The sequence below is a fragment of the Corylus avellana genome, chromosome ca8 (genome assembly GCF_901000735.1).
Source record: "Corylus avellana chromosome ca8, CavTom2PMs-1.0".
Classification (NCBI taxonomy): Eukaryota; Viridiplantae; Streptophyta; class Magnoliopsida; order Fagales; family Betulaceae; genus Corylus; species Corylus avellana.
The window spans coordinates 25,545,645-25,559,680 of NC_081548.1; the positions used below are offsets into that span (position 1 = coordinate 25,545,645).

The window sequence follows — 14,036 nt, forward strand, 5'->3', positions numbered from 1 at the left end:
ATTTCCATTAAATAGAACACAAATCTGCTAAAAAAAAAAAAAAAAGAGAACAAAAATCTTAAAGAGCAAGGATGATAAAGATCCTGCGATGTGGATGCGACGGTGACGTCACGTCCAGAGTCATCACAATCCCGCGCGTTCCCATTCCGAAATGAGGAAACAAACACAAAAACCGTGTTGGGTTTGGTCATTTGACATGATCGCATCAAATTTAGGACTTGTTTTCCTTAATGAAAGGCAGATCTCTACGGCGCATGAGGTGGCGGACCCCTGGGAAACCTATAATTAAGGGTCTTTGTTGTTTGGGGACCCAAATCAAATGAAATACCAAAACTAAAACCAGTGGTAGTAGCCAGTAAGTAACGTTAATCCATTTTATAATTAGAACTAAATGCAATGGTTAAAAACAAATTTGATGATTAGTGAAAATAACATGAGAAATAAAATAAATAATAAATAGAATATAAAGAGAAAACTTGATGGAGGTATGTGAGTTCAGATCAATCAAAGAGCCACATTCAGTTCTCTCTCTCTCTCTCTCTCTTTCCCTCGCCAGCTGTTTCATCTCCGCCTGTCCCTCTAGGCCATTAACGCCATTCTGTCTGTACTCATTCCTCGGAGCCCCTTAGATCCACGCGAGGAATTCCCCACATTGGCGTTGCTCTTTCAGTGATCTCGCTCCCGATCCGTTCGTTTCTGCAACCGCTGGATCTGAATCTCCGGCCTCATTTCCTGTAAGTTTAATCTCCCTGATCCCGTAAGATCTTCAATTCTTCTCATTTTTGTTCTCCCAGTTAGGAAATTCAGTAATCAAACAAATTGTCGGCCATTTCATTAATTTATATTTATTGTCTACGATTGCGTGGGATTTGGGAATTAGTCTTGCCCGTGACAATGACGGCGGAGGTGGATGCTCGTGGAATTGGTGAGGTTCCAAAGGTCGAAGTTGAGGAGAAGTGTAATCCGCAGAGAGAAAACAACGGGGTTGAGATGGTTAATGGGAACAGTGCGAGTACTAAGGACGACGCCGACGGCTCTTACGTGTTCGTAAGCGGAAGCGACGCCGTTTCTGACGGTCACGTTGAGCTGTCGGATCTCAATGGGGATGGGGAGCACGTGGAGAATGTCGGTGCTGGTGGAGTTTCCGAGTTGAAGGTGGTTGAGAATGACGGTGGTTTGGAGGGGTCGGATTGTGGAATTAAAGAGGGAGAGGGCGATGGTATTAAGGAGGAGAATGGGGCGGAGGCTGTTGTGGAATCTGAGCCACAGCTGCTCCAGGTTGAACAGCAAATCAAGGGTAATGTTGAGGAGTCTTCTGGGGATGCCGAAGAGATTAACATATCACAACCTGTGGTTTCGGGTGCTGCTGAGTCTGAATTATATGAATCATCGACGCAGGTCGATGATGGCAAGGCGGAGGATAATAATTCAAACTCAGCTGCTGCATCTGAGCCTCTAGAGATTGATGGCCAAGAGAAGAAGGTTGAAGAGGAGGAAAGGAAATCAGATTCGTCAACGGACAGGAAAGATAACTACGAATTTCATAATATAGTTAACGTAGATATTCAAAATGATTTGGATCAGGAGAGGGAACCGGAAATGGAGACCAATGAGGTTCCTGTGGAAGGTGGTGCACCAGGGGCCCTTGTGGGAGACTTGGAGCAGAACAACCAGGCAACTACTGCTCCTTGTCCTGTTAATGATACAGAGTTAGAAAGAGAATTTGGTAATAGGGGTGTTGTCTCTGATGAAAAAGGCGATGGCTCACCGGCCAGTCATGCTCAAGACAGCCCTTCAGAAACCGTTGATGGCCATCAAAAGGCAGTTGAACAAAATGGATCTTCTGAAAACGCCGAAAGCTTGCCCTCCCGATTTGTTTGTGGGAATGCAGCTGCTAATGAGATTCCTGTAGAAGAGGACTTGAGGGAACATGAGGTGGACTTGGAACAGACTTCAAAAACAGCTTCATTTCAAGTAGCTGATACACAGTTTGAAACAGAAGTTGTGCCTGATGAAAATGGAGATCGCTTGCCTACCGATCATGCTCAGGATGGCATTTCAGAGAATTTTTTTGAGAATGACTTGGTTGATTCCAGTCAAAACACGCCCGAACAAAATGGGTCTGCTCAAAATGTGCAATGCTTGCCCTCCCCTGTTGCATGTGAGGGTGTTCCTGTTGAAAGTGGCAAAAGTTTCCCTAGTGCTCCCGACAATCATACAGATGATGATGCTGGGAATGAGGCTTCTCCAATTACGGAGTTTCCAACTTGTGTTGCCGATGATGAGAGTCCAGAGACTGAAGTTGGAAACTTAGATGCAGAGAGAAGCAAAAGCACTGATTCTTGTCCCGCTGATTATACAAAATTAGAAATCCAGGTTGAGAATAGCCCTGATGAAGCTATTAAAAATGAGAATGGCCCAGATGAAACTATTAAAGCCGAGCATGGCCCTGATGAAACCATTGCAGGTGTGAATGGCCCTGATGAAACCATTGGAGGTAAGAAAGGCCCTGATGAATCCATTGAAGGTGAGAATGGCCCTGACAAAACCACTGATTGTGCGAATGGCCCTGATGAAACAATCAAAGGTGAGAATGGCCCTGACGAAACCATTGAAGGCGAGAATGGCCCTGGTGAAACTATTAAAGCTGAGAATGGCCCTGATGAAACAATTGAAGGTGAGAATGAACCTGACAAAACCATTGAAGGCGAGAATGGCCCTGACGAAACCATTGAAGGCGAGAATGGTCCTGACGAAACCATTGAAGGCGAGAATGGTCCTGACGAAACCATTGAAGGCGAGAATGGCCCTGGTGAAACTGTTAAAGCTGAGCATGCCCTTGATGAAACTATTAAAGCTGAGAATGGCCCTGACGAAACCATTGAAGGCGAGAATGGCCCTGACGAAACCATTGAAGGCGTGAATGGCCCTGGAGAAACTATTAAAGCTGAGAATGGCCCTGATGAAACCATTGAATGTGCGAATGGCCCTGATGAAACCATTGAAGGTGAGAATGGCCCTGATGAAACTATTAAAGCTCAGAATGGCCCTGATTATACCAATTTAAGTTACCATGCTGATGATGCAAGATCAGAAACTGAGGCTGGTTCTGTTGCCATTGATTCTGAAGAAAAAGTATCCGACTTTTCAAGTGTTGACGCGAAGATAGAATCTGGGATTTCAAATGGGGTCATTGACTGTGCTGATGGCCAGTCTCATTCTGTTTCTGCTACAATTGTAGAACCTCATGTAAATGGTTTGGTTGAAAATGAATCCTCTACTATTCTAGGTGCTGACGTGAAATCAGAGTCTGAAGTTGAAAATATGCCCGCACCAAGTAGCAGGGATATACCCCGTGATGATGGTACTGAATCTGAATCCAAGGTTCCAGATGCCTCGGCTAATTTGATTGAAAGTGCAGTAGTCAGCGTGCCAGATGCTGTAGATGTTGAAGATGGAGTTGATCAGTTCACGGGTATAGATAGTGGTGACAAACCAACATTTCAAGGAACTGAGGGCACTGCTGTGGTTCACGGTGCTGAAACCTCAATAACTTCCCCAGAAGATTCCACCATTGATGCTTTGGAAGGACCGTACTTTTTAATCAGGATCCCAAGATATGATGATGGAAACATAAGAGAACAGATCAAACATGCTCAGTTACAAGTTGATGAGAAGACTCGAAGTCGGGATGCTATTCGAGCTGAAATCCAAATGAAAAGGGTGAGGAATCCTTACAATCTATTTACAATATTTTTGTAGACTAAGATTTTTCTTCTTATATTATTGTTGCGATGCTTGTATGATTAGGCCACTTGGAAGGAGTATGGTGATAATTTTGAAGCTGCCGTGTCGGAAGAGAAAGCTGCAAGAAACTTGCTTAGGTCCAAACGCCAGGAGATGGATTCTGCTCAATCTGAGATTAACAGAGTGAAGAATGCAATCTCTGTAGAGGATATTGATGTCAGGGTACGCACTTCTCTTTTTTCTACAGATATCTGAATGGGGGAATTTCTATGATCTATTTTATTTTGTTTTCTTGTAAGCAAATATGCTTATCTTTTCAATTTATTGCTTGTATGCAGATACGCAATATGGAACACGCTATTCAACATGAGACCCTGCCTCTGCGAGAAGAAAAGCAGTTGATTCGTGAAATCAAGCAATTGAAGCAACATCGTGAACAGATTTCTTCTACTATGGGTGGGCAGGATGATGTGCAGCAGGCTTTAGATCAGAAGGGGCAGATTGAAGAGCGATTGAAGGTACAGTTTCTGGTTGTTCTCATTATGTTTTAATATTTATGTAACTAGCAGGTGACTTGAGCACATTTATCTTTTAAGTTTTTACACCTTGTGTCTCAATACTTATAAAAAATTTATGTAATAATCTATTAGGATAACTACTCGTTTAATAGTTTTACAGAGCGGCGTGCAATTGCTAAATCTTATTTTCCAGTATTACAGTTTAGGCGTTGAATGGCTAATCTGATTTTCCGGCATTTGCAGTTTCTGAGGAAGGAGCTGGATATACTCAGAGACAATGTTCTGAAAGCTGAAGCTGTCACTAAAGCTGCAAAAAAGAAGTACAACGAGGAAAGTGAAAAATTGAATGAAATACAAGCTCGGTTTAAAGCTGCAGATGATATTCGCCAAGAAGCATATGCACATTTACAGAGCTTGAGAAAACAATTGTATGAGAAGGTATGTTGTTTTGATATTTGCGTAGAATCCTTTTGTTTGATGTCCGAGTAATATGTATAGTATGCACGTACGAATTTTCCTTTAGGGGATACTTAGCTGGACTTTGTCAACATATAAAGTAACTTTTTTTTGGCCCTTCGGTATTTCCGAAGATATCAGACCACAGAATAGAAAGTCTTGCCAAAATGTGGCGGCATCCATGCCATGTCAAAATCAACTAGTGAATATCCTAGGATTTTAATTGTAGAAACATCATATGTTTTATAACTTCTTGAAGCTTTTACTGCCACATTTAAGAAGATAGCTACATAGTCTCAACTAAATTTGACTTCAAATGTATTTCAGTTATTTTTAATTACAGTGGAACTGTATCTCCTGGAGAGTTATTTTTAACTACATAGTCTCTCACACACACACACACAAAAGTGGAGGGTTCTAAAGCAAGTGCTCCAAGGCGAACTCTGGCAGGACGGTCTACCTTGTGAAATGTTGTTAATAAGCATCTAAATTGATGGAGAAAGTTGAAATGAATTTACATGTAGGCAACTCCAAATTGTGCAGACAAGGCCTTTTGACTAGAAGAATACATGGGAAAATTTATTCGGATTTGATAATCTATATAACTAGATGATAAGGCACAAAGCTATTTTCCAATTAGATTATATTGCACTGTGAATATTGTGTCAGTGTAACTATTTTTTTAAGCATGAGGAGATGTGTTTTTTTTCTTCTTCCTAATTAGGTGTTTCTCTTGTATACTCTCTGTGTTCTTGAGTGTTGCCCCTCTACTTTTTCTAGTAAGACTGATTTACTTATAAAAAAGCCTGAGGACATGTGGATGGTACTTCATTTTGTTTTATTGATAGTTTTAGAGAGGAATTTTTCTCCCATTATGTGCTGACTCCACTAGCTTATTTATGTTGCAGAACTAATAATCAGTTTGCACCATGTATTTTTAGATATTCTGGTTAAGAAAAGAAAAGAAAAAAACAAAGTGTATTGGTGATTAGTTTTATTCTCTTTTTACTTGGACAGCTGCATTTTCAGCTTGCTTGGTGATTAATTTTAATGATTTTCTTGTACTTTTCTCTACTCCTATTTAGATGTTTCTTTTGTATACTTCATGAGTACCTGAGTTGTATTTTGTGTTTTTAATAATATTTATCAAAAAAAGAAGAAGCCATGGAATCATAACAAACTTAGCACATATTTACCTCTTGGAGGGCATATAAGGCCAACAAAAATGTCAACATTCAGAGGCAAATTTTTGAAACAGAGAGATTGACCCTATTTCTTATTCCTTCAAATCTGCAGACCAAATACTTTAGGAAGTACAAGGATGACATTACGGCAGCGACTGATTTTGCATCAAAGGGAAATCGGGAGGAACTGCAACGGCTTTGTGTTAACCAGGTAACTTACATGCAGTCTTTTGTTGCTCTTCTCTAGCAATTCAGCTTTAATTTTGCACTCACTGAGATATACTGTTTAGGTAGGGAAAGTTATGGAACTATGGAACAAAGACGATGAGTTCCGGAAAGAATACATCAGGTGCAACACTAGGAGTACATTGAGGAGACTGAGGACACTGGATGGCCGTTCACTTGGTCCTGACGAGGAGCCACCTCAAATTCCCTATTTTGTCAATGACAGGGTGGCCAAGGATAACTCTCTGTCCCTGCAGTCGGCTGTTGTACAAGAAAAACAAAATGTACAAGTGGAAGCTGAAAAAGTAATGGAAAAACCCATCGCAAAAGCTGTGGAACAAAAGAATGAGGCAACCAAATCTAAAAAGCCTGTGAAACCTGCACCTTTGGGGAATGGATTAGCAACTATTTCTGGCAGAGATGAGATTAAGGAAGCAAGAGAAGAAGAGCATAAGCTGACAAAGGAGGAAGAGGAGTTGGCCAGAAAAGCGGAGGAACTGAGAAGGGAAGAGGAAGCAGCCAAGTTGAGGGAGCAACAGTTGTTGGAGGAGAAGGCCAAGGCCAAGGAGGCCCTGGAGAGGAAAAAGCGAAATGCAGAAAAGGCCCAAGCCAGGGCTTTGTTAAAAGCACAGAGGGAGGCTGAACAGAAAGAGAAGGTAAATTCCACTAATGCTCCTAATTCCATTACTTCAATTGTCATTTTAGCGGTAGCCCAACTATATGTGCATATGCCTCTCCACTTTTCTTCTGTCTTTCTGTGGTGACTCAGTATGGCATGTGGTCTATATGCAGGAAAGGGAAAAGAAAGCAAGGAAGAAGGAAAAAAAGAAGGTTGCCGCAGTAGAGGCCATTGATGGTGCTAATGAAGGAGAATCTGCTCCAAGCTCTGAAACTACAACTGAAACTCCCAGCGAGTCTGAAACTGGGGAGAAGCCCTTGCTAGTAACAAAGAGGTCCCAAAGACCGTCACAATTTATTAAGCCGCAGACGAAGGCAAAAGCTATTCCTCCGCCCCTTCGCAGCCGCAATAAGAGAAGGATGCAGCCATGGATGTGGGTCCTCCTTGCTGCATTGGTTGTTTTTGCCTTATTTTTGGTGGGGAACAGCGGCTTCTCTTTTGATTTTGGGCTGCTGCAATGGTCTGGTTTCTGAATACAATCTCAATACATCATATTAACTAGGTACCGCTATAGAGAGGTTTGGTGAGGTATTTCGTAGATATATATCTATCTATCTATATATATATATATATATATATATATATATATATAAGCAATTCTTTCTTGCTCTTCCCAGGATTTGTTTTCCTCTAGTTCTATTGAGTTAACTATAAGTGGCTTTTTTCTTTCACACACACCACAATAGATTTGGCTTCCTGTTAATTGCGTTTGTTAAGAACAAGAAACTTTTCGAGTGTTGTTTCCATTAATATAATAATAATAAATATGGTGATTTTAGCTTTAGTTTGCTTCTCTCTCTCTCTCTCTCTCTCTCTCTGTGATGCCGCCTTTTTCCGAGCAGGAGAACAATGCTCCTCACTTCTGTCTGGTAACTGACCTTCGGGTAGTGGCCGTTTGGCCCCGCCCAATGAAAACCTCAAGACTTTATTTTTGTGTTTTAGATTGTTTGTTAATGATTTATTTTGAGAACATAAAACAAAAATTTTGACAAACATAGTTGAAATCTCTTCATATGTGCAGGGTACAGGGTGCAGGGCAATTTCGTTTACCTTCGTGTTTTATATTTATATTTTATCCCTTTTTGAAATGGTGAAAGTTTTTGCAGAAAATGTAGTTTTAAACATATTCCCTCAAGTCAGGTTTAAAGAACGTGCTAGTACCTCACTCTTGACCAAAAGTGGAGGGGAAAAGGACAAAATTCACCAAGCAAATCACATGCCCTTCAACTATCTTCCATTTATTGAATCTTATTATTAAACAAAAGATTAAATGTGAATCAATTTATCGGTATATGCAAATCCGAGCATGGCTAGGTTTAAAAAAGCATACCAAACCCGTTATCGTGCTTTTGGAAATTCTATGTGGATCAAGACATCCACTAACTCATATATCTTTTACTTTTATGTTTATTTTTCCTCCAATAAAGTAATGTTATATACCATTCTAGTATTCTATTATGTTTGACATGATAATGTTAATTTATTTTTAGATTAAATTTTATTAAAATAAAAAAAAAATCATAATAAATTGATAATGTCACATTAGCATAGTGAAATAGTGGTGTTGCATATAGTATTTTTCTGGAATATGAGAAATGCTAGATATTACAGTGCCATCTCATCTCATCCCACCTCCATCCCATTAGGCATCTCATCCCCCCTCCATCTCATTAGGGTTAATGGGTATTGTTACATCAATCAAGTAGAATGGGATGTAGTATGTAGTATTACTCGTTTCCTATTCATCAATATTTTTTGTTTTTGGTTTTTTTTTTTTAATTTATTTAACTTGATCCTTTTGACATTTCATTTTAGCTACCACCAACTTCAAATTCATCTTTAAAATAAATAAATAAAACTAGTATATAGTCTCTTTCATTTGGTCATAAGATACCTAAAATTCAATGTTTTGAAAAAGTCGATATCGTCCACAGTCGTAGTAAATATTGTAATGTATCTGCCAAATCAATCAAAATATGGAATTGGATGAGGAAAATGGACAGTTTGAAGCCTTAAAAACTGTCAACCAATGGACATCGAGCTTGAACCATTGTTTGCCTTAAAAGTCTTAAAAGCTGCACATTTTCTTCTGTAAGGACAATAAGTAAAAGCTATTACAATATGAATGTGCCCACTTCACTTGGACAATCTAACCGCTGATTGGGCTACCATCTTATAAGTTGGAGCCGTATTTGGAAAATTCGTTTATTGTGAATTTTATGTTTAAATAATAATAAAAAACGAATTGATTGATGTGATATAAAAATAAAATAAGAAAATGATTTTGCAAGAAAACATATAATTTTTTTAAAAAGATGATGATTTTTTTTTTTTTTTTTTGTGCGAAAATAAGAAAGGTGAAGAGATGGTGATTGCAAAACTAGTCCAATAAGATGTTGACTTTTAATACAAGATACAGTCCTTTACAAATGAATCTGACAATTCATAATTGGTGACCGTGAGGTTCGTGAAACCCTCCACCTCCCTCCACAAAAAATAAAACTGGTTCTTGAAGTGAGACAATACCCAGGAAAGTTCGAAGGGGCTTCCTTGCACTCAGAATTCACGTGGTTCACATGCAATCGGGTACGGAGTGAAGTGCAAAAATCAGAACGTGATCTAAAATTTGTCTCCGTAGAGTGATCTTCACCGTTAAATTCATTCACGTACGTGGGCTGCAGCACATGGTTGCTTGGGTTGTAGCCCACTTGAACCACCCATACTCGCTACAATGACGACAGGAATGAGAGGCATCTTTGAGTGAGCGAAGTGCCTTCTGTTGGGACAATTACGAGTCATGGTCAACTGTTTCAAAAAAAACAAAAAAAAAAAAAAATTGTACAATTCTCGAGCAAGTGGATGGCCTTTGCATCTCATCGATTGTGGCTGCCTAACAACTTAGGAAAAGTCCTCCTGCATAAAAAATAAATAAAAAAAAAAAGTTATTTTCATTGCTTTATGAAGCACGATTCCTAATGGATTGAATTATTAATAGAGATGAAAAAGCTTAGTTATTATATCAGTATTACTGCAGCTTTAAAAAGATGAATCATTTTAAATATATTTTTTTAAAAAAACTTAATCTTATTTAATAAGAAACTAATATCAAACTTAATTAATACTTATAAATGCTTTTATAATTTATCTAATTTAGGTATGCTATTCATCTTTTTAGTGTAATAATTGAGTGCTACGTGGCCATGAGAGAGTTATTATTATGTGGATCCATTATTTTTTCCTTTTGACTTATTATTTAGAACACTAGGCGCAACTTTTCTTATAATTTAATCTTCACAAGAATTTTTATTTTATTATGCTAATTAAATATTAATTCAAATCAGTATTATGAAAGAAAGATGAGTAATTTTAAAATATGAAATTTATATATATTCATCATAATTTAAAAATAAAAAGAAAAGACAATTCTTTAAAAACTAAGGATAACTATCAGCAAAAGAAAGAAAGATAAGAGAGAGAGAGAGAGAGATACGGGAAGAAAGAAAGGATTATAGGATGATGATGGGACTGCTCACTGATCGCGGTGTACGTGCACTTGTACGGTTCACTCTCTCATAAAAGCTCTTAAATGCTCTTTCAAACAAAACAAATATGAAAAGAAAATAAAAAGAAGCTCGTTTTTCAGTGAAACCACACAGTTACAGCTGGCGCTACGCTGTGCTTCGTGTCCCGAGGCACCCGGGCTGCATTATAAGTGGCCACGTAGATCATACCATCGTCCTTGGACTTTTATACTTATCTACCATTTATTATTATTATTATTATTTTTTTCTTTCTAATCAACTTATCTACCATTTTAATTAGCTCATCAACTAGCATACGTTTTTACTTAATTTATTATTTTTTCAATATAAATTTAAACCAATTTTTTATTTTCTCTAAATATTTTTATTTTCTTACTTTCTTAAACCCAACCCAAAAAAAAAATTAATTAGTAATAGAAAAAAAAAAAAGAGACAAAAAGTAAAATATATTTTTAAGATAAAGAAAAGACAAACTGACTGACATAATATTTACCTCGTATTAATTAAATATATATATATATATATATATATATGTAATATAAAAGTTTTAAAACATCTACGGAAATGTTTTTATACATTATAAATCGTCCTTCCCATTTTCCAAGGCCAGCCCGCTGCTGGAAGGTCTTGTGGACAATAATTTTCGCATGCTATACCCAAAAAGGATAATCATATTAAGTGGGTTTCAACTGTCCCATTGAAAAGATGTTATAAAAAGTAGGAAAATCATATATAGATTTTGCATTGGACAGCACTTATATAAATCGATCAACTTTGAAGCCCTTTAATTGATTAGTTGTAAGAAAAATATGGAATTCTGTTTTTCAAAATCAACATTTAAGATTTTGGCATATAAGTGCTGCGACTAAACTAAACAATTAATTAATTTTAAAGGGTCTATGTTTTATTTATAAAAAATAAAAAAATAAAAGAATTTTAAATTTTAGGGGTTACCACCTCCCTACTGCATGCAATTCTCTCAAAAAAATATTACATGCAGTTGTCCTCAATAGATAATTCAATCTATTGAATATTATGCCTCTTTTAGAAGACATGTTATATATATATATATATAGTTTCTAATATTTATCTTAGTATTAATATTATTTTTTATATTTGAAAGAAAAAGATAAAAAATTAACATACTAAAATATTAATTAATTAAACCTAAAATCAAGTGTTAGATTCATCCCTCTTTTTTATTTTTTTTAAACGAGAATTGAGGAGTCAGGAGTATAATGAGTACCATCTTCCGATTTTGCCCAGGGAAAAAAAAGTAAACCAATTTGCATCGATCGGCAGAAAACAAAGGAGTCGAGGAGGAGGAGGACCACTTCCAAAAGTTGAAAGAGTCTTTTTTATTATTATTATTATTTTTTGCGGTTTAAGTAAAAGACGAAAAGAAATAAATAAAAGTACAATAATAAGAGCTTATCAGGAAGAAAAAAGAAAAAAGAAAAAAGTAGTACGAAACCTAACCTACAATCCATAGGCCCAGAATGCAAACGTACAAAGATTACACAGTGAATGGGTTGGCAATTGGAAGAAGTCATAGCATCCGACCAGATGCATCGTACTTGAATACAGCTGGTTCCCACGCATTAGTGTCCCTCCGTACGATCTGTTGCGCTTTCCTTTTAGTGCACCAGAATCATTCACACACGTATCATCCCCGCACGCGCGCCCTGTTTTGCCTATTTCAATTATAACAGTTTTAAATAAGGAATGACAATTTTATTCTCATTTATATCCGTTCATTTAATTTTTTTTAAAAAAAAGATAAGGTTTTTCTAATAGAATAATTTTTATTTTATTTTTATTTATAAAATTGACATTTGTCCAATAATAACATGTAATAATTTTTTTTTTTTTTTTTAAAACATATCATACTCATTCATTGATAAAAGTTGCGAGCCTAAAGCTCTTACAAATAGAGCAAAAAGCTCAGAAGTAAATCATAGCCGAAGCTAAAAATACAATCATCAATAACAGACCAAATCAACCAAAACACAGCATCCGCTAACCTATGACTAAATATCAGGTTGAAAACTTATATTTGTATCAAACAAACACTATCTAATGCATAAGTAGCGCTTATTCCTCTACCTTGAGAACAAAACCCCCAAGCCGATACTCATCCTCCTCGACTCGAAAGTCAGGATAAATTTCACATCTACAACCCAAAGGTTTAAACCAGTAATATCGGGCAACAACCAGGCGTAACAAAGCAGGAGGAGAAATCCTTATTACAAGCATAAATAAAACCATACAGGAAAATAAAGGGAAGAATAAAATTAATGCAGGAAAATAAATTACAGTAAATAAAACCAAATACAGGGAAACTCAAAGGAAATACAAAACAGAAAAACAACAAAACAGGAAAATAAATGCGACAAACACTCAAAGCGGGTCATGGCAGCCGGAGGAGGCCGATCGCGAGCTAGCTGGAAACCGCCGCGGAAGGTGGCACAAAAAGCTTGGCACGGGAGGGGTGCGTGAAAAGACCCAACAGCAAGCGGTGAGCAGCGAAGCGAGCGCGGAGGAGATCGGCGGCACACACAAACAAACAGGGAGGGGGAGAGTTTAAGTGAAAACCCCAAAAGCAGTACCCACCGAAAGAGAACACAAGTACAACAGAACAGAAAACACCAAAGACAGAAACAAAACCTAAAACAAAAACCGAGAAGCAAGGAAGGGAGGAGGGATGCAGGCAACGGACATCCCTCCTCCCCTGAGGCGACGGCGCTCTAAAGGGGGCTTAGGGTTTCACAAGGCTTGAGACTTCTAGCTCTCTTGTTTCTTATAATTTACCTTTTTCTATAACATGTAATAATTAAGAAGCGAAGAAGCGCAGCGTCACGACAAGCAAGTGATTAAATTTGGATGAAAGAGTTCTTAACTTATATTTTTGATATTGTTAATCTAGAACTTTTTGTTCTTTCAATTTAGAGCCCATGGGCTCTAGTTTTGTTTTTTACATTTTTTTTTTTTATTTATTCACAGAGGAAATAATCGGAAGGATGAAGAAGCGTGTGGCGCATGAGGTTCGGTTAAATGAATTGTGAATGGGAAAAGCAAGGCAGGCGTTGTGTGTAAGTCTCCGAAATTGGGCGGCATTTACGTGAAGCCGACGACACAAAACCAACGCGGTTTTCTACTTTTGTACTGTGGTGAAAGCCCAAAGCCTAATGCCCAGATTGAATGAGAAAAAACAGGCAACTACTATTTAACCGTGACATCGACCAACTTTTGTCCTTTCTTTTCGCGCCATCTGGTGGTTTACCAAACTGCCCATCTCTTCTCTTTCCTTGAAATTCCGTGAATTCATTTCACATGCGCTCTGTTGACCCCGCTGCATTTTTTTTTTTTAAATTTACTGGACGATAAACGGCTAAAATGTTATGCTAGACGGAAAGACAGGAATTGAGCAACATCAAATCTTAAAGCTAGAAGAAATAAAAGAGAATCGGGGGGGCCAAGGAAATGACAAAATTAATCCTACATCCGCTTTTAATAAAGTTTGAATCCACTTGTGCCCACTAATGTAATAACACTGCATAAGATCCACGAATAGCAGTCCTCGTAGGGACCTTTGCCCATTGGTTCATCTAAAGAATAGTGTGCAGGTGGGAACAACGGTGGTGTGATAAACAATACCAAGAATCTGTACCATAATGGCAATTTT

The 14,036-nt window shown here is 37.7% G+C and overlaps 1 protein-coding gene across 2 annotated transcripts; it reads left to right on the forward strand.

Annotated features, from left to right (window-relative positions):
- Positions 1–511: 511 nt before the first annotated feature.
- Positions 512–7,593, forward strand: LOC132189163 (uncharacterized). Of its 2 annotated transcripts, XM_059603747.1 has the most exons (8): positions 512–734; positions 881–3,723; positions 3,811–3,969; positions 4,086–4,265; positions 4,509–4,703; positions 6,018–6,116; positions 6,196–6,786; positions 6,923–7,593. In XM_059603747.1, the coding sequence occupies exons 2-8, from the start codon at positions 895–897 to the stop codon at positions 7,280–7,282; spliced, it is 4,413 nt and encodes a 1,470-aa protein (XP_059459730.1). In that variant the 5' UTR covers positions 512–734; positions 881–894; the 3' UTR covers positions 7,283–7,593. The 2 variants fall into 2 exon arrangements, with proteins under 2 accessions (XP_059459730.1, XP_059459731.1); XM_059603748.1 differs by having other exon boundaries at positions 512–3,723.
- The last annotated feature ends 6,443 nt before the right edge of the window (positions 7,594–14,036 follow it).